This window comes from Diadema antillarum, unplaced genomic scaffold (assembly GCF_040938485.1).
Source record: "Diadema antillarum isolate AM-2024a unplaced genomic scaffold, OU_Dant_1.0 seq00000162_RagTag, whole genome shotgun sequence".
In the NCBI taxonomy this organism is placed as follows: Eukaryota; Metazoa; Echinodermata; class Echinoidea; order Diadematoida; family Diadematidae; genus Diadema; species Diadema antillarum.
Window position 1 is genome coordinate 1,429,669 of NW_027271233.1, and position 27,707 is coordinate 1,457,375.

General features: G+C 39.1%; 1 protein-coding gene across 2 annotated transcripts in view; it reads right to left on the minus strand.

Moving 5' to 3' along the window:
* Window positions 1-11,650: 11,650 nt before the first annotated feature.
* The window catches only part of LOC139728055 (syntaxin-8-like), a 98,564-nt gene continuing 82,507 nt past the window's right edge, over window positions 11,651-27,707 (minus strand). For both annotated transcript variants that reach the window (XM_071639018.1, XM_071639019.1), the window contains exon 6: window positions 11,651-13,192. In XM_071639018.1, the coding sequence (XP_071495119.1) occupies window positions 13,026-13,192 (167 nt within the window). In that variant the 3' untranslated portion in view covers window positions 11,651-13,025. The remainder of the gene's footprint in view (window positions 13,193-27,707) is intronic.

Here is a 27,707-nt window from a genome sequence, read left to right on the forward strand (position 1 = left end):
AAACGGAGAAAGTTTCCTATAGAGACCTACGCTTTTGACACCTCTTTTAGCGCTTACGCTTTGGCCCATTTCCCCGAGTCCAAAGAAGTCCGATCCACTGCAGTCAGTGGTCCGATCACAGTTTGGCCAAGGAGGTTCTAGAGAATGGAGTCACAACAGTCTTATTTCCTTTGCTAGATGTTCGAAGCCGCCGCTCAAAAAATATTTGAAGCATGTGCCAAACAGGGTCAGCCGCGCAGATACGGAGACAATTGACTCGTGTCTCATTGCATAATCACCAGCCACTCTCAAAGGAAGATATGTCTTTGTGATGGCAATTACTTTTCGCTATCCCTTCTTATAAAAGGTAGGTGGTATAGACACGAGGATGCGCGAATAGAAATAAGTAAAAAATGCTGAAATAAAGATGAAAATTACTTGACTGGGCATACCCGGGCACTAATCTGATATATCTATCAATAAAAAATTATACTTAAAGATTATTCCAAATTAGTTTCATTTGTGGAATTAAGCGGAAAGTGATAAAATCAGCTTTCCAGGATTGTACAGTTTTAAATATTTTCACATGATACAGCTCTGATTTACACTCTTGCGCAAATTTCTGGACGGAATTGACTTTTGTTTTACATGCTTTATCATTAAGTGAAATTTCATTTCATTTAATAAATAAATAGGCAAAATATGGCCAACATTATGATAACATTCAAAATGAATCTTCAGATTGCTCAGCAAGACGGCGGCGTCGAACATCGATCATTAAAGGCACAAGTGCACTTGTGGAATTCTTTTGTACATCAATAGAAATCTGACAACTGTCTGAATAATTACAGCCAGTTGGAACTCCATGTATAAAACCTCCTTGGTTTGGCTAAGCTTCAGCAAACTTCTTTTGTGATGCCATAATAAGAAGCACATATGCACGCACCCTGGCATTACTACAGACTGCGTGATGCACAGAGAAGACAACGAAGGCAACGTTACTTAGCAACACCCACGCGCTTTATTCTTGATGACAGCTCAACTTCAGCAATCTTTGTATCAATGCTAACGGTGATCGGCAGTATCATCAACAGCGCCCTCTACACTACCGGGACTATGCACCTTTAAGTCACTTGGCTCAGGTGAGCTAAAAAGAGGTTTGCTTTGATGTCTGACATGAACCACACAGACTGTCTGTTTTGTGCAGTTTGTGTATAAAATAACAACAACCGCATTTTACCTGGCAGTTGAAAATGATTTCAACAGAAATATTCAGCCATATTGCAGGACAGTGTATCACAAAAGGCCCATTCACATACACTGAAAAAGCACAAGTCAAATTGTGTTTAAAATCACCCCTTTTTGCACTCTGGTTCACACATACACAGGTAAGAAGAAATTGCAATCCAAATTGCACCAGTTCATAAAGACAAATCACAACTCAATATGCACTGGTTCGAGTGAGGCGAAACTGTGCATGCATGAGTCTATTTAAAGAGTTTGACCTGACTCTGACTTCAATGTCCAGCATGCATTGCATTATGGGTTAAGACAGGTATGGTTTCTCACAGTGTTCATACACATTATGCATCTCAAATAATTGAGACTATTCAGGAATAAAAATTACTATGTAAGAAACAATTTAGAAAAAAGAGTGACAATTTCAGAAGCGTTACCCTTTTAGTGGCGCATGGATCACCATTTGAATCTCATTGAGAGTCGCAATTATTATGTCAATGCACATAAAAAAGTTTTCCTGCGAAACAATTGAAATTGTGATCCAAATAATTGTAATTATTGGTGGCTGTGTGAATGAACACGATGAGTCCACTATTGCCCCAACGTCGGCCTGCCACATAGTGGCTTGCACTCCCAAGCTGAAGCAGTAGCTGCATTGTGAAACAATTGGCCGAATAATGACTCATTCAAGACTTAGTGCGTTAAATACATTAACACTAGTGACTGACAGAAAATAACGTACCGTAACCAAAAATTTCTTGAGGCATTTACTATATTTTGTATGTACGAGCTTTTTTTTTTTTTTTTTACGGTTGATAAAATATGCTGCTCTTCATATGTCTTCATATGTCTTTTACTTCGCAGCCTATGAAAGCTTGTTCACATTATATCCAAGCGTGTGCAAGTTGCAGTGTCATGTGTAGGCACGTGTATTGAGGCTTACAGTACGAAGTATATGGATGACTAAAATGTTTGACCTCTCTCATTTGTGATAGGCTATTAATCAAGACTCATGTCTTTCTCAAAAAACATCCCCACTAAGCAGAGGCTGCTGCAGGTTATGTTTTCAGTTTTAACACTGTTGGCTTTGATTTTGCAAACACACAAGGATATATCATTCAATTTTTAGAAGAACTTCACTCACAAATTGCAGCTGGTTCTGTAAGCTCTGTATTGACAACTGCATTTACATCAAAATATGTAGAGGGCAGCATACTATTACTAAAGCTTATGGTGTCAATCTTGTATGTATATTGGACCTCTAAAGCCCATCAATTTGTCATATCATAGATCTAAAAATTATAAAGGACTGCCAGCATCATAAACACTATCAGATTAGACTAAAACTGTTGACCTTGTTAAGTTCATTTCATTCTGGGCCAAATTCAATTCATTAACCACTGAGGACGAGCTGATTTTTGCTATATATACTAGCAGGTTATATCTTGGTGGTAGTTCAGTCAAATATATGCTCAATGAATATCATTTTCAAGTTTAGAGTATCTGACATAGAGATTCATGACTTAGAGATTCATGAAATTTATGTCAATGTAGGCAATTTGTAAATCAGTTGTAATGAAAAAAAAACAACATCTCGACGGAAGAAGATTTCATGAATTTGAATAAAATTTTATGCAGTACCCACTGCATGCTATAAGGATTAGAACTAACACTTGCTGTCGGGCAGAAGCTCAGTGGTTTAGTGGGGATGATGCCTGTGGGAGATCAGGAGGTCGTAGATTCAAATCCTGCTCGAGAACGTACGCCCATGATTTTTTTAACATGGCTACTACTAAAACACTGATCAATTCAGTGCTTATTTACGTCGATGTAGGGCAATTTGTCAATCAGGTTGCAATAAAGGGGGCGACTTTGTTCTACAAAATGCACTCCGGGGGTGGACAAGTTTTCTTTAAATGCTAGGGGTATAAAACTTGTGCTGATATCAATTCACAAAGCACAAGTACAATAAAAAGTACATGTAGCTATAGTTACGTTCAGACAGCAGGCCCTAACCTCGAGGTTAGGAAACCTCGAGGTTTAGCTCTTGCCCCCTAACTACGACGTGTGTCCACACGACGAATCTTAACCTCGAGGTTATTCAAGCTTCTGCCCCCCCCCCCCGTAGCTACGAGTGGATCCCACTCGATGTTAAAACCACAAAACCGGACGTTTCAGCCCACACTGCTAACAAGGCGTCTATTTCTTCTTTAGTCCAACTCTGTCGGACTCGCTTACCCGGTACTCTTTTTCCCACCGGCGGCACCAGCTTCCTCTGTCATGGTATGCAGAGATAGCACTGCACTGATGACTTTATGCCTTTATGAAGATATTCGTCAAAAATGATTTTTTAGCCTCGGAGAAGAAAATAGAATACAGTAGCGAGTTCGACGTGTTCAGTTTCAGAGATCAAGCGCATGGGAAGAAAAGATGATGTTGTTGTGATGTGCGTCATAGGTTTTTCACCTCGCACGCACGTGTAGTGTATTTGTGGTGTATTTACGTGTGGGAGGTTGACCCGGAAGCAGAGGGAAATTTGGGGGGCTGGAGTTCACGGCGAGGTCACTCTTAACTTGGAGTTCGTTGTTTTCTGTGTCCACACGGTGCTCTCTTCATTACTCCTGCATTCACACATCACAATACATATGTACATTATGCTGGTGGGTAAATTTCCAAGATAAAAGCATTCACTGAGTTTGCCTTAAACATGTTCAGACGTATTTCTAGTCAGAGTAAAATTTTATGCCACAGCAATTAAAATTCCAATTGATACTTATCTTGCCACGACCCCGTGTCCACACGACGGTCGTGGGAAGAAACTCCGACCAATTTACCACGGCCTTCGCGGGGATCACTATGGGGGGTCGGTGTAACTTCAGGGAGTGGTAGGGCCACACATGTCGACCATACAATTTTTTTTTTTTTTTTTACCAGCGGCATTTGTCTTCTTCATTCCTGTTGATGAGAATTTCTTAGTGCTAGCTTCTTCATCGCGATCAGCTAGGTTAGAATTGTACTGCACGTGCATGTGTACTCGCAAAATGTCAACATTGCAATTTGACCCCGGAAGTTTTACCTAGGTCATAAGGTTTGTAAGGTCATAGATACTCCGTGGGCTTGTCTGCACGGGCAATTTACTCCAACAGGCTAGTCATGGTAGCGAGATACTCCTGAATTTGAAAAAATTCAGGAGTATCTTGGTCGGAGGAAGAGGCCGTGGTAAGTTCCCCCGACCGGAGGAAGTTACCACGACCTTGTTCAGACAGGCACGACTCCGACCTTTCCTCCGGCCTTCCTCCGACCAAGCTTCCTCCGAAGTTACTCCAACCAAAACTGTCTTTGTCTGAACGCAGCTAAAGAGAGGATAAAAGTAATTACAGGTAAGCATAGTTGGTGGATTGAGCAGCATCATTGCATAAACTCCCTCACTAATGCGCCTCAGTAAGCTTCGTATTCATTAAATCAGCTGTAATTTTATATTCCACATTATTCTCAAGTGCTATGCAAGAACTAAGAGTAAGCAGCCATTCTAAGCATCTAAAATGCAGAAAAATCATTTATTCCAAATATCATTTATGATATAAATTGAAATGTACCAGAACTCTACTTTTTGCATTTTTGCAACAAAATGTACTGTGGTAGTCACACTCACACTGAAGTGCATGATGGTGATGCATACAGTTGGAATAGTCAGGATACAAGCTTTTTCTTTCATTTAAGACCCTGAAGCATGGTGAAACAATTTAAGGGTAGTCCGATTGAATTTATCTTCATTCGCTGCCCGCCAGCAGTCAGTCCACAGTGCATGCAATAATGAGGCAAAACCGATGGGTTTATTCAGAACCTCTTTTGTGCAGTCGGTGCCTTCGAGACTGAAGGGATTTTGCGAGGCTATGCCAGAGTTTTTGCAGATGTCACAACAACAGCATCGGTAGCTCTTGCAGTGCACTGTGGGACCCAGGATAGTTGCCAAAATGACAGAGCTGATTGTGCTCATCAATTTCATACCGTATTTCCCTATTTTCACTGTCATTTCAGAAGAGTATTATAGCATTAAAATATATGATTATCATGCCACTCCTTGAGAAGTTTTTAGAATACAGTTTGATATTTTGCTAGTTCCTGACTGGTATCAAAAATAGATTTTGTAATTTATTTGATTACACAAACATGAAACTTGAGTGACTATGAACACATTAAAAAGAGAAGAGGGACATATGTTTATGAATTTCAACATCTTAAAGTGCAAATTTGTGTGTGTGAGTTGTGCTTTTGACCGTAGTTATGTAGATACCCAGTGCTGCACACTGGCACTGGTCTGATGGTCAATGACTAGTAAAAATCACTGTCAGACCAGAAACATTTTCGAGAATGGGCCAGTAGAAATGGAAAAATTGGGTAACAACTGGTCCACAAGACATGTCAGACCAGCAGAAAAAATGAGTGAGTGTGCAGCCCTGAGATACCACACGTGGGAATTCATGTAGTGTTTTAAGACGTTATCAATGATACCAGGGATTATCAATGTTTCACTGGTTTTCACTTCATGAATTAGAATTTTCCTTATCCTTAAAGTGTCAACTTGAAATTCATCTGTATATTCATGTGACCTGCTGGTGTACAGCTTCATTAACCTGCGTCAAGGGCATTGCATGTGGGCCTGTCCAGGACTTAAAGGGAAAGTAAACCCAAAGAGCAATGTGGATTGAGTGAAAGCAGTAATATTAGTAGAACACATCAGTGAAAATTTGAGGAAAATCAGGCAATCGATGCAAAAGTTATGAATTTTTAAAGTTTTGGTGTTGCAACTGCTGGGTAAGGAGACTACTAGAGGTTATGATGTATGAGTGGACTACAATATAAAGAAAATAAAAAGGGAATTCAATGAAAATTCATTTTTCATGAAAATTACATATTCCATCAACTTGATACTGACATATGTTAGGGGTAGCACTTATTCCCCATGCTTTCTGAAAGCGTTTGTCAAGAACTCTTTCATTTTGCTAGAAAAGTGAATTTTTGTGGAATTCCTTTTATATTTTCTTTATATTGTGGTCCTCCCATACGTCATAACCTCTAGTAGTCTCCTCATCCAGCGGTTCCAACACCAAAACTTTAAAAATTCATAACTTTTGCATCAATTGTCCGATTTTCCTCAAACTTTCACTGATGTGTTCTACTAATGTTACTGCTTTTATTCAATCCACATTGCTCTTTGGGTTTGTGTTCCCTTTAAGGCCTAGCTAGCTGCATATGGCACAGCCCAGGTCAGGCCTGGACTTTAGATGCAGCTGCAGACATGGTCATACATAGCTAATTCCCCTGATGTCATACCACACCATAGGTGGGACTGTAGCACAAGTAGAATGAGTGTATGTTTGTGATGATCTGAATCAATAACTGATTCTGACAACTATCATGTCCATGTCTCACTGCTAGATTAAATTCAACACATCTCATTGTCAACAAATAACATTTCATCTAAATTAAGCCTGTAGATGACCTCACATTAATTCAGCAGCTGATGAATAGTATACAAATGACGCACAGGTCTGAGTGCGTCAGTCGGAATTGTGTGCATAAGGTAACTATGGAATGCTTAACCCACGAGGCGAAGCCGAGTGGGTTTAGGCTAAATTCCATAGTTACCGCATGCACACTATATTCCGACTGACGCACGAAAAGACATGTGCGTCATTTGATTTATAGAATGGGTAATTTTCTTGTCAAAAACCCAGTTTTCTATCGTGTTACCCGATGACAAAATTACTGGATGCATTTCCTTTTGGCTTTCCGTAAAGGGCATGCATACCCGTACTTACGGTTTTTACTGGATGCATGGCCAGCCATGCATAAGTTTTTACTGGATGCATGGCCAAGCTGAGTGCGCGAACGCTTGCTTTAGTGCGCGAACCTTTGTTACAAGTACGCGTACTCTTGCTAAGTGCGCGATAACATGTTTACCACTGTGACTCAGCGTGCGGCCAGTAAAAATGAACACACAGCTCTCGACCAATCAGATCGCAGCATTCTCGCTACCCATTCTATAATACACAATATGATACAATGGGCAGCGTCATGCGACAGATTTGGACTGATCACAGACCCAGAATTTCACAGTGCTGGTGAGAAACCTAGTAGGCCATAGTAAAACTGGTGAGCTCAATAAAACATGACAACATATACCAGGCTGTAACAAAATATGGAGTCTGTAGCCGTCTGCAGCGAGACACAACAGGAAATACATGTACAACTGTACGTTTAGTCTAGCCCTGCCAGATGCAGTGAGAACAAAGTCTGATAGCTACATGTTCACTGGAGCTAGGATACCTTCGCAACAAAACTAGAAACAAAACTAAAGAGAGATATAACAGAGAATATCTCACCTGCCCACATTTTGGACAAACAGGGATGAAGTGGACATGTGGTGTAAATGTGGCATTAGCAGTGTTCCTGCACTCGTCTTTCATCGATAAGTTACCTTCACCCAACCACGCACCAACAAACTAGCTGGCAATGTAGCCTCCTCCTCTACACTGCTCCCAGGCTATGGAACAGGCTCCCTCCTCTTCTGAAATCATCACCAACACTGGATCACTTCAAACAAAATTTAAACACCTACTTGTTTTGAAATCCCTATGTATGCACTGGACTTGTACTGTCACTGCCTGGTATATGTGACCTGTTACAACAAAAGGATCCGAAAGTCTGGGGAGGTCAATTTTCTGAAAATGACATGACATTATTCCCTTATTCTTCCGCTTTAATTTCATATATTACATGACTCATAACAGTACTCTGTTGTGGAGATATCAATGATTTCATGAGAGCATGTCGATTGGTCTAGGAAATTAGCATTTTGAGAAAACCACCGTCAAGTTTTCCTTCCGACGCAATCGTGATCAAGGGGAGGTAAGACAGCTTTCATCTCTTGACAATAGAAGGTATGCTCCTAGCAACCTCTGTGATGTTCATTCAAGCATAGCGCCAGCGGTCTATGCACGACCAATCAGTAACCATGCCACACACTGACCAATAAGATCACTCCCTTGTTGCTAGGGGCGGAGTCCATCTGTGGTGCTAAATCCAAATGTTCGGACACGTTTCTGTTCTGTTGAAAGTTGGAAAATCATGGCTCAGAAAACGTGCATTTCTTACCATTCCTTTGATCATTTAGCTTCGAAATTTCAGCACATAATAAACAAAACATCAGACTACAAAATTATGTCAAACACAAAAATTTGATGGTTTTGATTGATTTTGATGATCTGACTTCAAACTCGATTTTCTTGGCTCAGCCGTCAGCAACTTTCGGATCCTTTTGTTGTAGCGGGTCACATACGTATATTTTAACTCCTGTGGTGACCAGGGATGACATCTCATAGCACTTTGTATCCAGTGGAAAAGGCGATATAAGAATATGAACTATTATTACTATTATTAAAGTGAATTCTAATTATCAGATGATTCTAATTATCTGGATGACCAACAGCACAATGCACCCCATTGTGAAACTTCCCAAGCCATATCCTACTGCCCAACAACAAATTTTCAGACTGGGCAATTGGCACAATCTATCCAGAACACAGACACAGACTATTTATGCTGCTGTTTATGCTGCTATTTTGCAGTTGCTGTACATTTACTACAGTTATTATTTTAAGTATCGTCTCATTTGTGAAAATGTACAGTCGATACATCTGCAAACAGTACCATAAATACCATTTCTTGTCTGACTTTGTGGCTCTCTCCCAGAATTTAAAGGGACTGTACAGTACTGGTTGAGGTGGGAATTCATGTTTTGAACATTCTTAAGTAAGATAATGAGAAACCTCTTATGAAATATTAAAGAGCATGTAATTTTAAGAAGGATTCAACATTTATTTGATGAAAATTGGTTTTCAAATGGCTGAGATATCCAAAAAAGTGATAATAATAAAAGGCGACAGGCCACGCCTTTTATTAGGATCTCTTTGTTTCACCTTGTTTTTGGATATCTCAGCCATTTCAAAACCGATTTTCATCAAATAAACTTTTGATACCCCTTAGAATTGCATGCTCTTTGACATCTCATAGAGTGGTTTCTGAATATCTTGCAAAACGTTAAAAGCTAAATCCTCACCTCAACCAGAACTGTACACACCCTTTAACATTCCAAAAGTATTTCTTTTTTTACTTCCACTGCATGATTTAAAGAAAATGATTTCAGTAACAATATCAGAAAATATCCTTGCATCCCAGTGGGTAATAAAGAAACAGCAACTACTTTTACAGCCTCTCGTGAAGCAATCTGATGTGAGAACAGTCTTTGTGAAGACCACAGACAACAAAACTGTGAAAAGAAAGATGCACACAAAGGAAAATCTTTTGAAACTCCATGGAACATTTTCGACACTATGAACCTTGTTCATAGTGTCATAGAAATTGTATGTATGTATTATTATTATTATTCTTATATATTGATTTTGTCACCTTGGGTAATTCGCTATTTTGTTCATTTCAACTTACCATGATATCTGGTAGTATATTCACTACCGTTTATTGTTTAGATATGATATTAATGTTGTAGGAGATATAAACTAGAACTATCACTGAAGATAATTAATACCCCTGCTCCAGCAGCTCAGACTCCTATGAAAAAGAATTGAACCAGTGTTTGATAAAAGGTTCTGCTTGTGTGTGTGTGTGTGTGTGTGTGTGTGTGTGTGTGTGTGTGTGTGTGTGTGTGTGTGTGTGTGTGTGTAGTACCTTATAAGTACCTTGTGAGTTTGATCAGGTCTGCTGTGCTCTTTCTTGTACATCCCCAGTTGATATAGAAATCCCCAAATGTCACAAGTTTTTAGTAAAATTGTGGTTACCATGACAATGCTTTGACTGGCAAACACAAAAATCAGGTCTCCACATCTATACCTTAATGTCATAATGTCTACCAAAATTGATTTCAATTGCTTCCTAATTGAGGAAGTAGTTAACTCCACAAGATTTTCAAGAAAATATGCAGTTAACATAGAAATGCCTTGTCGGGTATAAACACAAAGAGTGTCTTGCATAACCTACACCTTAGATCATTAGACATACCAAATTTGAAATCAATTGCTTAAATACTGTGGATGTAAATGTAGTGTGCTCCACAAGGATTTGGTTAGATTGTGGTTACAATGGCAATGCTTTGTCTGGCATACACACAAATCGGGGGGGGGGGGGGCATTTTATGAACCCTTCTGTTAAATTTTTTTTTTTTTTCTGACAAATTGTCATAAGCTACTGAAGTCCTTGAATATGATGGGCTGAGAGCTAATTTATCCGACAAATTTGTTGGACAAAACGCTTCATGAAATGCAACCAAGGTTTTCCACATTTACAGTATACCTCAATGCCATAATGTCCACCAAATTTGATTTCAATTGCTTCAAAATTGTGGAAGAAGTTCACTCCACAAGATTTTCAAGAAAATATGCAGTTACCATGGCAATGCCTTGTCAGGGAACAAACACAAAGAATGTCTTCCATAACTACACCTTAGATCATTAGACATACCAAATTTGAAACAAACTGCATAAATACTGTGGAAGTAATTTGCAACGCTTTCTCCAACAAACACAAAAAGCATGTCTTGCACAATGATCTACACCTCAATGTCATCATGTAACCAAAGTTTCATCTAAATTGCTTCAAAACTGTAGGAGTCTGCAACACAAGATTTGCAGCGGACTGCCCAAGTGACCACATGCTGATTTCTATATACCCATTTATATACTTTGTGTATGCGGGGGTATAATAATTCATTTGACCAATATTTTTGTTTATTTTTGTGATTTGTTGTATAGTAACTGCATCCGTGTGTGTGAATGTGTGAGTGTGATAATACCGATGCTTCTTCTTCTCAGTCATGGCTTTGTGTGAACTGTGCTTCATATGCACTGCCATTTAATCATATTATTGACAATGAATTTTCGTCGACAATCCATAATTACTTCAATTTAATGAAAGAAATCAGTATAAGTAAAATTGAATCATTAAAGATTAACCTCTTCACTATCAATTTAGTGAATTACCAATCATTTTTAATAGATAATGATGATGAAAGTCAAGAAGTTATTTCAAATTTTTCAGATATTGACTGTAAATATATGTTCAGCTATGATTTCTATGCCAAGCATGAACATATCAACTCTGATCTGTCTTTTATTTTTATGTCAATGCAAGAAGTCTGCAAAAAAAAAGAAAAAAACTTTGATCAAGTTAATACCCTTCTTGCTACACTTGATTTCAGTTTTAGCGTCATGGCAGTATCTGAAACCTGGTTTACTTTAAAAAAATATATATATTTGTAGAACTCCAGGTAAAGTTGGTGGTGAAGTTGCTCTGTATGTAAAAGATGAATTTCAGTATGTCATATGAAATACAAAACGAAAATGAAAAAACAAAGTTACGCTTAGACATGGAATAAGAGGTTTACCTCTACAGTGGTTTTGAAATTACTTGTTCGATAGAAAACAATATGTGATGGTCGATGGTGTCGAATCTACGCTTGGAGAGGTACAGACCTTGGTGTACCTCAAGGCTCTGTGCTGGGGCCACTGTTATTTCTAGTATATGTAAATGATATTGTGAATTGCTCTAAAATTTTGAAATTTTCTCTTTCTGCTGATGACATCATTGTATTACATCCTCATAGAAAAGTAATCACACTTATATCTATTTTGAATGATGAGCTACAATTGCTGAATGAATGGTTTAAATGTAACAAGTTATTTCTGAATTTTAAGAAATATTCCTTAAAGTGTGAATTTGATTAAAATTGAAAATGTGACTCACATCATTAATTTTCTTGGTAATTCTATCCATGAGTCTCTTGAATGGAAACACCACATTGAAAGTATTTCTTCAAGAATATCATGTGTTGGAGTATTATCTAGATTGGAATATTTTGTACCTAGAAAAAATTTACTTTACATATATCATGCAATCATATAACCGCACCTTGATTATTGTAATAAAATATGGGGTAAGAAATACAAAACCCTTGTTGAAAAATTACATTTGTTACACAAGAGCAATAAGATTGATCTCTAAGAGCGATTCTCGCAGTTCAAGTTAACCAATTTTTGTCAAGTTAAGAAATCCTCCTACATATGAACTTGTGCAATTAAATATATTAGTGTTTATGTTCAAGTATCACAAAGGTATTCTCCCAATTTTGTTTCATATGTTTAAACTTGATTCATGTTTCCATGATTACTCTACTCGTGTAAGAGATAGTCTGAGAATGCCATTAGCCCATTTGATAGTTGGGACTCATTCAATCTGTTTTACAGGCGTATGTGAATGAAATACAATTAGTCCAGATCTCAAGTCCAGCACAACACTTTCATGCTTCAGAACATTATCTAAACAGCACACTTTGAAGAAATTGTTATCCATGACTGAGTTAGATTGTAATTGTTTGTCACTAAATTTCTTTTTCTTTCCACTTCTTGGATCCTTGCACTGTATCTGAATATGTGTGTTTGTGTGTATGTTTTTGTGTGTGATTGAGCATGGTGTGTGTATGGTGAAGAGCAGGTGTGAAAATCTGCTTCTCATCCATTATATGATCACTGCTAAGTTGTTGTTGTTTTTTTACCTTTTATTACAATATGTTTTACTATCAGCTATTCACCTTGTATAAATGTTGTTTTTGAACCCCATTAACAAGTTCTAAAAGTTGCTTCAAAGGGGTGATGGCATTGATTTGTTAAACATGTGCATGTACACATGTATGTATACGCATTGCTTCTATTTTTACTGGGTACAAAATGTACTTATCATTTTTTGTGCCAAATAAATTGAACTGAATTAAATTGAATTGAACAGGCATTGATGAACCTAATGGCCTTACCTATGTGCTCATCAACTTCCTGGCCAATGAGCTGCCCCATCCTCTTTTGCTTGGAGATAATGGCCGACAATTCATCCAGTCCATCATCTTGTTCTGTGAATAGAAAGCAATTGTTACGATTTACATTGCAGTAAAGTAACTATCTATAAAAAAGAGTTCCTCATTTCATGTAGGTTGCCATAAATATAGCCGCCACACTGCTCAGTAATGGCATTTCTAACTCTGCATACACCACATATTTTGTGATTACAATTTTATGCCAACTGGACATGTAAGACCATTTATTCATGTATTTATCAGTCTTGTTTTCATAGGGTGGCTCCATCAGTGAGTTGAACACTGTTGTTAGTGGAGGCCCTGCTTGATAGACAATAAACACATATATTCATAAATATCAAAAGAAATTGTCATAATACAAACTATACAATAACATATGCAGAATACAATTTGTAGAACAATTAAACAGATTAAATAACATGCAGTCTATGACTGCAAAACATGTAATAATACAATATATCTGATGTAACATGCCACCCCCTCCTCTAGAGAACTGCCCCCACCCCCCACCCCCAAAAAAAAAAAATAGAAAGGGTAGTTCATATTATATCCCTCATGTAAAGTTTCTTGCAATATGATTGTACAGAGCATGAAAATGGGGTAGTTTTACTACAGGTAGCTATCTACAAGCAGTTGAATGCGGTGCAAAGGTTTACTATCTAGCATGATATAGTACATTTGGGAATCCACGGTCTGCACGCAATCTTTATTGTGTGATCGATATCTAAATTTCTCACATTAGAATGTACGCAGTGCACGTAGTAACAATACTGTACCTACTAGCTAGGGATACTGCAGTAGCTACAGCGACAGCACAGTGGCTAGCTAGCGCAGTGCCAATGATATGACAGAAATCTGTGGTGTGATGGTGTGTGTGATGACTGCTTCAAGTAACGGAGGAATTTCGTAAATTGCAGCAGAAGTACAATATATCAGGTATGGTTAAGGAATTATTTTAGGAAACTACTAGAAATGTCTCTATGGTGACTGGTATGCCTCCGCCATAATGTATGATTCTCCTATTAGGTCTATAGTACGTCCTGACAATGTGTGATGACAGTTTCATCTAAATGGCAAAATATTATGTTGACATGTTATAAAGTGTTGAACGTCCACTTTCCTTTAACAAGGCTTAATTGGATGAATGGCTACATTTTCTAAGAGAGCATGTATTTAGGGGATTCAGGGACTTTAACTTGACTTTTGACCCTTTCATGAGTCTCTATGCATTGAGTAATTTTCATGGTACAGAGAAAAAGTGTAATTTCTGTATGAAATAGTAAATTGTTAGCATCTTGACCTGGCCTTTGACCCTTGAACTTTGAACCTTGACCTTTGACCCTATGACCTTAAAATTCCCAAGAGAATCACTGTCAGGCACAACATGCATATATTAGTTTCATGATGATACCTTGAGCCACTTCTGAGATATCGAGGAAGAATTGAAATTTAGCACTTTCACTTGACCTGTGACCTGAAGTTGACTTTTTGGCCAAAAACTTCCCAGAGAATCTCTATTGGGTAATACATGTATACATCAAGTTTCAAGAAAAATCTGGCAGGCATTGCATAAATATGATGGAAAAAGTAAAATCTAATGAGTTGACCTTGACCTTTGACCCCCCTGATCTCTAACCTCATGACCCCAAAATTCCCTAGATAATCACTACCAGTCAGTACATGCATATTTACTATGTTCCACGAAGATACCTTGAACCAATTCCAAGATATGGAGAAAAAAGTGAAATGTTTACATTTTTAGTTGATCTTTGACCTTTGACCTCATGACCCCAAACTCTCACTAGAGAATCTTTATTGGGTAATACATGTATACACAAAGTTTCAAGAAAATACCATCAGGCATTGCATAGATATGGGGGAAATAGTGAAATTTTGAGCATTTGACCTTGACCTTTGACCTTTGACCATGAGTATCTGCACCCAAAAGTTGATAGGCACAACTTCACCCCCTCATACATATACCTGCCAAGTTTTATTAGGATACCTCAAACAGTTTTTAAGTTATGCTGTCCACAAAATTGATTACGGACAGACGGACAGAAGGACGGACGGAAGGACGGAAGGACGGACAACCCGAAAACATAATGCCTCCGGCGACACTTCGTGGCGGAGGCATAAAAACGGATTTTGAAGATGATCTGGATAACGAAGCTGCTTTAGGCCTACTTCTATTCCTAGACCTCCTCTCGCAGTTCTACGCTGTCTCTATAGCTCGGAGGATGCAACCACGGTAAATACACGGCGGCCTATTACATTGCACAGCGCAGCGGTGTCGTTCGCTACGCGCTGCATGCACTGCTGCCCTGCCACGGCATAGAACTGATTAAGCCTACACATTTCCAAAAGGGAACCTTGTGTCATCACTCTAGTAAAATGCCTGAGAGGGATATAAAACAAATATCGACTGCTTTCTTTCGAGTCATGGTAAAACTATTTTCCCTCGGTGATTTCTCAACAGTGCCATGCCCCTCGACTTCGTCTCGGGGCATATCACTGTTGAGAAATCACCTCGGTGCAAATAGTTTTACCATCCACCCCTGAAGCAGTCGATATTTGTATACTAACTATTCTTGAGCAAAACTGGGTGCTCTTCATGATTGCGCTGAAAAGGAATGTTTGGATGAAGTATGCCTGACATTCTTTGGTAAGCTGTTCCATTCAACAGCTCTAATGTGCAAGCCTTGTTTTGGCTCTAGTTACTAACAGCCCCTCATAAACTGCAGATCTAGTCTGATGGCTGTGAGTATCACTGGCTTTCTTGAACAAGAGTGTCAGGTATTCAGGAGCTTCCCCATTTAGTGCTCTGTAGATTAATTTGCATCTTTGAATTATCCATCTGTCCTCAATAGTGGTCCAGTTACGTAAGCTGACTAAATACGTAGTCAGTGGATGTCTACCCTAAGATTATTCTGGCCATTCTTTAGTGTTGTCTCACAATGATATCTTTTGTGGTGGTGGGACAATTTGACCAGGCCACACTGCAGTAGTCAAACCATGAAAGAACTAATGAATTTGTCAAAACTTTTTAACAAATTTAGTGGTAGGGATTTTTCAATCGACTTAGCAAGCATAATCTTGAACCAATTCACTTACTTGAATGTCATGTTCCTTCAAATTAAGAACTGGATCTATGTGCACCACAAGATATTTGTAGGACTTTTTCTTCCAACAATGCATAACTTTCCAATTTTACATTAATACATTTGGGAATGGTGGCTAGGTTTTGGGATGTTTCGAAAATCATATCATTTCGTACTTGGGTTTAATAAAAGACCATTTGCTTTGACTCAATCATTTACAAGGTCTAAGTCCTTAATATACAGATAAGATTCAGCTCATCCCCATGTTCGGCACTACACAGAAGTGCAGTCTCATCTGCGTACATCAGAATCTCACTCCTAGAAGTTACACCAGGCAAGTTGTGTACCATGATGGTAAAACATAAGGGGTCAAGGACTGACCCTTGGGTATCCCTGACTGTATTGTACCCCAAGTTGATGCTGCACCTCCAACTGTTGTCTTCTGCCTGTGGTTTTAGAGGTAATTTGTACATCATATGAGTTTGATCCCTTTGATTCCAAAAGACACAAATTTCTGCAATAGAATTTCACGGTTTACTGAATCGAATGTCTAGCAAAAGTCTAAAAATGCCCCTCTGGTAGGAAAACCATTATCCATGTTTTTGTACAAAAAGTCAGTAAGAAGTACTAAGACAGTGTCTGCACTATGGTGTTTTGTTGTTGTTTTTCTTTTATCTGAATTGTTCGGGTGCCAACATATCATGTCTCACAAGATACAGTTACTCAGTCTTCTGAAAGTGCACAGCTCTTTTGAAAATCCTCATTACAATTGGAACAACTAATATGGGTCTCTAGTTATTTGTATCAGTTGCATTACCTCCCTTTCGAATAGGGGTGACAGTGGCCTTCTTCCATTCATCAGGAATGAGCCCAGCACACAATGAAACATTAAACCAGTGGATTTAGAAGTTTGCAACTTTTGCAGTTCCTTTCATATAAATGATTCATAAATTTCAGGACTATTAAAGAAAAGTTGGGTTTCACATGTTTTTATCTCACTGGGCTAAACACATGTTTTGCTATTGATATCTTTACTGCTTGGCCCCACACTGACGGATGAGAAGAACTTGTTGAATTCTTCAGCTATCTTTCCTTTTCTAGCTCAATGTGCCATCAATAGTCAAGCTGTTCACCTTCCTCTGAGATTTCTAACAAAGTGTTAGAGTTTTGAGGATTTTACATAGCTGCTTTGAATTTCAACAGTTTTCTGAAATACTGGAGTGATAGTATTCTTTCTTGAGTGTCTTCCCTCTATTGTTTTTAACTGTCTATACTGCACCCATAGGGGAGGATTGTTGCCAGAATCTCCACATTTTTTTCATTCTATCTCACTTGTAAGAGAGTTTGATGTATTAATCATTTACCCAAGGAGTTTTCTTTCCTCTTACTCTAGGACCCCATTTACAGTGAGTGAAAGGGCCGGGCTCAGCCATGGCCGAGCCCAGCCTTCATTCCACTGTAAACGTGCAAAAGGCCAAATGCGGTACCAAAATTGGCCGCACATTTGGCCAAGCTCTGGAGGTAGTCTAGGCCGCCAAGCCCAGCCTTTTCTCACTGTAAACGCAAACTGGGCCAAATGCGGTACCAAATTGCGGCCGGCGCGCTCCTAATAACAGTCGTTTGTTTACAAGCAGAGCGCCACTATGACAAAATATTGAAAGGTTTGACTTAAAAGCCCGGGCCAAGCCCGTCACTGTAAACGGACAAAATTGCGGGGCCGAGTACCGCAATTGAGGCTGGGCTCGGCCATGGCTCGGCCCAGGCACTGTAAACGGGTTCTGTGTGTAACATGTAATATCTGTTTAAATTTTCCCAAGCAGTGTTGGGGGCACCTTCCATCAAGATGTGGTCCAGTCTACCTCTTGCAGGGCTAGCATAAATCATTTTCATCAAAACTTTTAAAAGAATGGTATGTTATGGTATGGGGAGGTAATTTTGATTTACACAACTTACAAATTACAAACAAGGTTGTGATCACTGATGCCAAGATGTAAAATGCCAATTTGAATTTGTCTCACATTCTGTGGATTATTGGTTAGTATTCCATCCAACAGACTACAGCTTGTTTCAGTTACTTAATAATAACAATAGTGAGACTCTTATAAAGCGCACATTTCTACCTAAAAAAGATACTCAAGGCGCTATAGAACAGAGTACATATTGTGTCACGTTACAACAGTATCACAGAAAATAATAAGACAATAAACCAACAAACAATAGTCCTATATACGTACACATACTATACATACACGTACACAATATTTTCAATTCAAATTAAAAATATATGTCTTGAGATTCTTTTTGAAACTATCAATGGAAGATGCTTCTCTAAGAGATTTTGGTAGGCCATTCCATAGTTTTGGGCCCATATATGAAAAAGCCCGATCCCCCCAATTATGCTTGATTCGAGGTACCTGTAATTTTAGCGAGTTTGATGAACGGAGATTACGTGGTGGTTGGTGAAGATGAAGAGTATTTTGAAGGTAGACAGGGGCAAATTTACGCAATGTACGGTAAACAAGAAGAAGAATCTTGAAGTTAATATGTTTTTCTACAGGAAGCCAGTGTAGGGACCGAAGTATTGGGGTAGTATGCACAGTTTTCTTCTTGAAAGTAAGTAATCTAGCGGCACAATTCTGAAGACTTTGCAGTTTACTGAGTTCTTTTTGTGGAAGGCTGCAAAACAGAGAATTGCAGAAATCTAGACGAGACGAAATAAGAGCATGCATCAGTTTTTCTGCTGCTGATCTAGTTAAATATCTCCGAATTGAGCCCAGGTTACGCAAATAAAATCTTACAGATTGGGATACATATGAAATGTGGTCTTTGAATGTCAGATTTGCATCATAAACAACACCAAGATTACGAACTTTGTTCGAAGGCTTGATATTACTATTGCCAATTCTAACAAAACATGTATCAGAATTCACTTTAGACAACATCTGTTTGGATCCTATCAGAATAAATTCTGACTTACTGTCATTAAATTTGAGACCATTTCTTTCCATCCATGCCTTAACATCATCAATACATAATTCCAATCGTTTTACAGCTTCAGTGAGTTCAGTCCTGGTTGGTGAAAAGGATACAAATATTAGTATATCATCTGCATAACAGTGATACTGAATGTCGTGTCTTTCAAAAATGTGTTTAATCCTTGAAAGATATAGTGAAAATAGAAGTGGTCCACCTACAGAATACTTACTAAGTATTCAGTTTGGAGACTTGATCAATTGATGTAAGCTGTTCTGGTTACAGAGCTTCTAATAGGTTCCTGGGTACATAGCATATTGTAGTTTGAATCGCCAAATACAATCAATTCTACATTTAGATCTGACACTTTTAGAGATCATCTTGGCCCTATTTCATACACACACACACACACACACACACACACACACACACACACAAAATGTTAGGATAGCCACGGAGGTTCAAGAGATGGAGTAACAACAGTGTTATTCCCTTTGATCCCATGATTGATGCCGCCACTATTATAAAGAAATATTTGAAGTACGTGCTAAACTGGAGCTGCCTCACAGATAGGAAGACAATTGATTTATGTGGCATTGCATCATGACTTGTCACTCTCAATGGAAGATATGTCTTTATGATGGCAATTACTTTTCGCTGTCCCTTCTTATGAAACATGAGCTGTAAATAACGGTACAAACATAGGGATGTGCGAATAAAGATCCCACAAAAATGGATGAAATAAGAATTAAAATTACCCGACTTTACATGTTTTTACACTAATCTAACATATAAATGAATAAAGAACTACACTTGAAGATTATGCACTTGTCAATGTAATGACTCACCCCACTACCCCCGGACATGGGTGCGTCATTTCCTCGTTTGGTCCGTCAAATTTGTGACCCAGGTGTGCGTCATTTTACCAGCTATGTCCGTCAAATTTTTGACCGAGAGGTGCGTCAAAATCCCATCATTGTCGTCAAATTTTTGACCGAGGGGTGCGTCATGGTACGTCACTTGGCTATGGAAAATAACACGCATTATTCTGAACCGAGGGGTGCGTCATGGTATGCACTTGGCTATGGAAAACTGCACGCATTTTTGCACGCTACCAGTACCGGATACACGTACGTACCGCGAGTGAATTTACAGTGAGCGCTTTCCCGCGGCAAGTGAAAATCAAAGTCGGGAAGCGTTTTGGAGTAGGCCTAAGAGGGAAAAATGCTTGCCCGAATCTGGCAAGCAAATGATTTAAAAGCCACCCTTTCTCCTCACATTTTCTTTCCAACAAACTCATGAAATCACGCATACTCAATCTCAAGCCAGACGGACTGTTTAGCGATATAACGATTTCAACCTCACAGTACTAAATAGTAAAATCAAAGATCGTATACGGAATTCCGTATACGATCTTTGGTATACCGTTGCGTGGTGCGTACTGCGCGTACCTGCAGTATAGTAGCAGGCAAGTCGAGTGTTAGTGGTGCGCGACTCGCTCGCTAATGCTGTGCAATTCGCAAGTGAGCAGCGTGCTCGTTATTCCTCATCGAACGTACATCGTCCATGTGTTGCATTCAACCGGACTAGAAATCGTGAATAAAGCGTATGCAAAAATCCTTTCAGTATTTACGGGGTGCGTCAAATGTACCGAGGATGTCCGTCAAGAAAGTGACCTAGGTGTTCGTCAAAAACCCCGTGTTGTCCGTCAAAAAAGTGACTGTGGTGTTCGTCAAAAACCCCCGTGTGGTCCGTCAAAAAGTGACTGTGGGGGTGCGTCAAAAACCCCGTGTGGTCAGTCAAAAAATGACCATGACGCACCCATGTCCGGGGGTAGTGGGGTGCGTCATTACATTGACAAGTGCATTATACCATATCAGTTTCATTTGTCGGAAGTGATCGGAAAGATGATAAAATCGACTTTCCAGTATAAAGAGTGCACTTCAAATATTTTCACAACATACGGTTCAGATTTACACTTTTTGACATAATCCTGGACAGGAGCTACTTTCTTTTTCATATGCCTTATCATTACCTGAAATTTAATTTCCTTTAATACAAAAACAAACAAAATATAGCCGACATTATGTTAGCATTCCAAATGAATCATCTCTTTGCTCGGAAAGACGGCGGCATCAAACCCCGATCATCAAAGTCACAAATGCACCTGTGGAATTCTTTTGTACGTCAAAAGAAAACTGACAGCTGTTTGAATGTTTACAGCCAGTTGGAACTCCATTTCTCAAACCTCCTTGGGATAGCAACTCTTTCTGGAATGGCAACTTCCCATAGCAACAGCCAATCATGAAGCTGGATTCTTGTCATTACCATGACAATTGCCATTCCTGCCATTCCAGCAAGAGTTGCTATCATATCAACTTTCTATGAAATGGGGCCCTGTTCAATCAATGTCTGGTAATCACAGAATGCCCTGGGTAGCCTATAAATTGTCCCAACAAATATGGCTCAATAAGGTATCGAGTCATCTATCCTCGCTGGGGCGACAAGACCTCGTATCTACAAAATGTCAAATGTTCAGGAGAGCCAAAAAAACATGGTGGCCAAAGCACTATAGCGAATGGGAAAGCCCTTCCTTTGACATGCCGTGGTGGCTTAATTTTTGGAGTAAGACAGTTGGGATTTGGACAGGACATCACTTAACCCATTGTTTATTTATTTATTTATTTCTAATCTTTTGTCAGGGTAGCCCATTCACCAATAAATAGTGGTCTTCCATGGAGCCCTGAATGATATTGATGAACATATGTACATTAAATAGCAAAACGTATACTACAGAAGATGACATTATATACAGTGTAGATACATACCAGCATACTGTACATTGCAAAGTAACATAAAAAAAAGTACATGCCACCGCAAGAGTTCACCAGAATGCCGAAATAACAATTAAAACGCTATTATACAGGAATGATAAGCTAGCCCAGAATAAATTTTGTGTGTTACTTACAAATAACAACTTTGCTTAAACAATCTCTTAAATGAATATATGGAAGAAGCTGATCTAATTGAATAATCCAGCCTGTTCCATTCAAGTAGAGAAGATACGATTGGGCTGCACTTGTGACAATCAGAGCGAAATCTTGGCACACGTAGACTTCCACTGTCTATTAGCCTTGTATGATGTTCATGTACATCACTAGGCTTAACTAAGTGCACCTGAAGGTACGAAGGTGCTAAGTTATGGACGCATTTATATATCATCATAACGCGACTGAACTCAGAACGTTTGTCTAGTGTCATCCATTTAAGACTTTTGAATAAATCAGCTGACGGTGTGTCATATGTTTTGTCCAAAATTATTCGTGCTGCCCTCTTTTGAATTTTTTCTAGCTTAGTTGTATGGGATTGAAATCTGTTTGACCAAACAACAGAAGAGTAATCAAATTGTGGTAACACTAGACTATTATAAAGTAATTTTAGGGATTGTTGGGGCAAAAAGGCCTTCGCTCTCTTTATCATGCAGACACTTTTCTGGGTACGTTTACATACATTTTCGATTTGTTTAGACCATTTCAGTTCTTCATCTATCAAAACACCTAAACATTTGGTGAACTGAACTCTTTTAATCAGACTACCATCTAATGAAATACTGAAATTTTCAATTTTCCCGAGATCAGCACGGGAGCCGATAATCATGACAGAAGTTTTGTCAGTGTTAAGGACGAGACGATTTTCCTTAATCCACCCCAATACTTCGTTTAGTGCAACAGTTATCTTTTCTTCTAAAACTGCTGCGTCATTAGCACTGACAGTGAGGGTCGTATCGTCAGCGTACATATCTATAACACCTTCTGAAGTACACTCAGGTAGACTGTTGACATAAATTGAAAACAAGGCAATCGCCAAATTGTGTCTCGCCCATTCGCGTACAAGGAATTAATATTCTTTATAACTCCCAGAAGTTAATTGACCTGCTTATGACCTTTGACCTTGTGGTGACCTTCAACACCCTAAGGGACATTTACCATCCAAGTTTGGTCACAAACGGACAAAGGGATCAAAAGTAATGAGCCATAATCGAAACGCGCCATAAAAACTTAACATCGGGAACTAAAAATTTGTTGACCCCTTTCTGTGACCTTTGACCTTGTGATGACCTTTAACTCCCCAAGGGACATCTACCGTCCAAGTTTGGTCACAAACGGACATAGGGATCAAAAGTTATGAGCCACAATCAAAACGCGCCCTAAAAACATAACATTGGGCCCTAAAAGTTTGTTGGGCCCTGTCTGTGACTTTTGACCTTGTGACGACCTTCACCTCCCCAAGGGACATCTTCCATCCAAGTTTGGTCACAAACGGACAAAGGGATCAAAAGATGAAATGCGCCCTAAAAACTTAACATTGGGCCCTAAAAGTTCGTTGACCCCTGTCTGTAACCTTTGACCTTGTGGTTACCTTCAACTTCTCAAGAGACATCTACCATCGCCCAAGTTTGATTGCCATTGTAGCAACATGTGCTGAGTTACGTGTGATAAGAGAGTCTTGCAAGTAAACTTTAACGTATGACCTCAAATGACCTTTGACCTTATCATGTGACCTCTTACGGCACCATAACATGAAGGTACCCCCAGTGCATCCATCACCCAAGTTTGATTACCATTGTAGCAACATGTGTCGAGTTACATGTGATAAGAGAGTCTTGCAAGTAAACTTTAACGTATGACCTCAAATGACCTTTGACCTTATCCTGTGACCTCCAACGGCACCATAACATGAAGGTACCCCCAGTGCATCTATGACCCAAGTTAGGTTGTAATCCAAGCAACTTGTGTGAAGTTATTTGTCAAAAGAGAGTCTTGCAGGTAAACTTTAACATAGAAAAGAGAGTCTTGCACATACTCTTTAATATATGACCTCAAATGACCTTTGACATCATCACATGACCTCTGACAACACCATAACATGAAGATACCCCTAGTGCTTCTATCACCCAAGTGTGGCTGCCATTGCTGTAACAGCTGCCAAGTTATGCATCATAAGAGAGTCTTGCAGGTAAACTTTAACATTTGTGACGGACGACGGACGGACGACGGACGGACGCCATTTGGATCCCTTAGTCTCGCCTTCACCTCCGGTGGGCGAGACAATAAAAGGGGACCAAGAATTGACCCTTGAGGTACACCTAATTCAATAGTTGAAGGGTGGGACTTGGCTCCTTTGAATTGCATCCCTTGCTGTCTGTCACTTAAATAGGATTTGAACCAATCTACAGTCGTCTTGCTACACCCTATACACTTTAATTAAAATGTAAAAGTAGGTCATGATCTACAGTGTCAATAGTCCACTGCCTGGACTGTTTTGTGTGATCATTTACCGCGCGCACACACCGCTACAGCACGCGTATGCCCCACCGTATGCTCGTGTATTAATTTGCCGCGTACGCACGCATCTCGACCTCCAAAACAGTCCAGTCTGGTTTGCCAAGTCTCCCCGAAATATTTCGGAAAAAATTGGCCCCACCCCCATCCCCTCATTCATTTCGAGCATCCTGATTGGTCGATGAGATCGCGTCCAGCAGGCAATTTGTGGGATCGAAAAAAGTTGATCGATCTCTAATCTTGTAGTCTTATTGCAAACAGGTATATTGCATGTAGCAATATAACATACGTATTTTACGCCAATATTTGTATTAATCTCTACATATATTGATGGAATTTCAAAATTATTTTTCTTTTTATTAAAAATTGCTCAAATTATATATCTTAGAGATCATCAGAGGAGAATGAAATTAGAACGTACATAAACCGTGCGTAAGATTAAGACTAACTTCTTCTCGCTTCCATAACTGTTAAAAATTAAATTATAAATATCACAATAATCAACTTTTAAAATCTATTTTTTGACAAAAAATAATAATTTAAAAATGACAAATAAAAAATTTATAAATACGTGCCGAAAAGATATTCGCCCATTTAAAGCATCGTGACTTATCGTACATGTCAATTTCGAGGTGGCTTTTACTTCTCGATCGGGGATCCCCCGGATCGCGTGTACAGCATACAGCCTGTGTAACAAATGTGCTTTTCGTGTTGATTCCGAGTCTTGCGTTTTCCGACCAAAATCTGTGCAGCATTTCAAGTATTTCCTCCAAACCTTGTTTACATGATCAATGGATGTCAAAATCAGCGTCTCCGCATCGCTTTTCTGACAGTGATAATGAGAAGAGCATTCAATGCAATGTGCTACTGAGAAGTTTTCGTTGACCGTTTCGGGGAGCAGCAGCAGAACCAGAACTTAGAAGTCCCTACTACACGTACTCGTTTCTCCATGCGTGGTCATGATTTTATGAAATCTCCCTGCCGACTGGTTTCGGCAATAGTGTGGTGTTCCAACTTCCAAGCTGCACCGTTGTGCGTTGATGTTCTTCGCAAACTAGATCTGCATGATGGACCAGACTCTTTGAAAGCTGTGGCTCTTGTTGTCATGCCTTTGAAGTCTTTAATTTCGGACCAGATGAGCAGGGCTATGGATCTTGCTTGGCCTGCATGACAAAGTCGAAGACTCAAGCGGCCTAGCGGTAAGCTAATCATTTAACGTTAGATCTATCCAGTTTCTACAAATGATTCGTCAAGGCAACTTTCATTACGTGTCTCTTGTCTTGAATTACAAACTGTAACTGTAGGCCCCTAGTTGAACAACAACAAAAAAATGATTGTAAAACTAAATGTAGTTAAATGTCTGGCCTCTGGGCCGGGTAGGGTAAACACATGTCAGGCTTCTACTACAGTACTACTCTTGTGAGTGTTCCTAGGTGTACTGAGCTGAGTCAAATCCTGTGTAATTGTAATAAATTTTTAACACTGTAACTGCACTGGTTTAATTGTTTTGTACAGTACAGTAACTACTGTAACTTTCTCGCATACAAATGCAATTACACATAGGCCTACTGCCTTAGCTTTAATCTGTGAGCCACAGCCTGTGTCTCGTCGGCTTTGCTCCTCTACACAGACAGAGGAGCAATCGAGACACACGCTGTGGCCCACAGACTAATTCTTCATGTGCATGTACATTGAGAAAAAACTCAAATAGGAACATGCTTCAGTATGCAAATGTACTCATACTGAAAGGGGACAACTTAGCACAACAGGGAATGACACTAGAACCAGACAGGGTTTGCCTTTTGAACACTTTAATTCGGTCTTCGGTACCGAATCGTCAACATAGGTCCTCTGAGGACAGTCGCCATCTTTTGTTCTTCTTTCCGCCCTCTCTCGGCATATCTGTTACAACCGTTTACACATTATGTTCCCTTACAATACTTGTACATCTATAGATTAAAATGATGCAGTCTTATGGCTATGTGATATACATTGAAGAGACTGCAGGCATTATTAAAATCACATGTGCAATGTAGAATTTTTTTTTTTTTTAATCTTACTGGTTTTTTTTTCTTATTTTTCAAATAGGGGGACTGCATCTGGAGACACCAAAGCATTTCGAGCAGTGTATGGAAAATTGGGTGAATTACGATCGAAACTCAAGTCGTCAGTCCCGCTGTTGCCCTGACAGCCACTGCAACCAGAGATGTGCGTAGCGGTATCATCGAAAACTATGGTCTTCGCAATTATATATGTGTGGGTAAATCAGTTGCCGGACAAGCAAAATATAAAACATGTTGTCAAGTCTGCTGCAAGAGATTTAGATACAATGTTCAAGTGGCTGGCAGATGACTTGAAGATCCATGGTGCATGTTGTGAAAGGATGATAAGAAAAATGTGCAGTAATGTGTACGCGACCTTTATGGCACTGCTTCCAGAAGGTTGCGACAGGTATGTTAATAAGTTTATATGTACCACCGGAACACTGAAACTGATATCCAAATGGAAATTGTTGACAGCATGTTAGCAACAGATGGTGAAATCAGAGTTCTGATAGCTACCATTGCGTCTGGCCTGGGTGTTGACGTAAGCAACATACACAGTACGGTTTTGTGTGGATGCCCAAGTGATCTAGACGATTATATCCACTTTTTAAAAGCACTCAATTTTCAGGCCTTATCAGATATACTGGTAACATGAAGAATCATGTACAGCTGTACATCGTAGCTGAGATTTTTTTTTTTAAATGAAAAATGTCACGTATACACATGTACATGTAGCTTAGCTTGTACCTTTGGGATTTGAAAATTGTTTTTTAGAGAATTCATATGATTGTTTTAAAACAAGAATCCACTGTAGGTGTTTTTCCTCCTTAAGGTTTGTAATGGTGAGTGGTTGGTACATTGGTTTCTGGTGTACCTGAATTTTTGCAGTTCCATGCTACATGTACAATAATTTTCTTTTTATCACTGCAATTACTGTACCTTGCTCTTATTCATAGAAGCAAATACAATGTACATTTGTACACACCTACTTTTCATACTGTACTTTGTTTTTTAGGCGTGAATATTTTCATTTCATTGGACATGTTGATGGGTACATATCGTAATTACAAGTGATAAAATTATGGAAAAG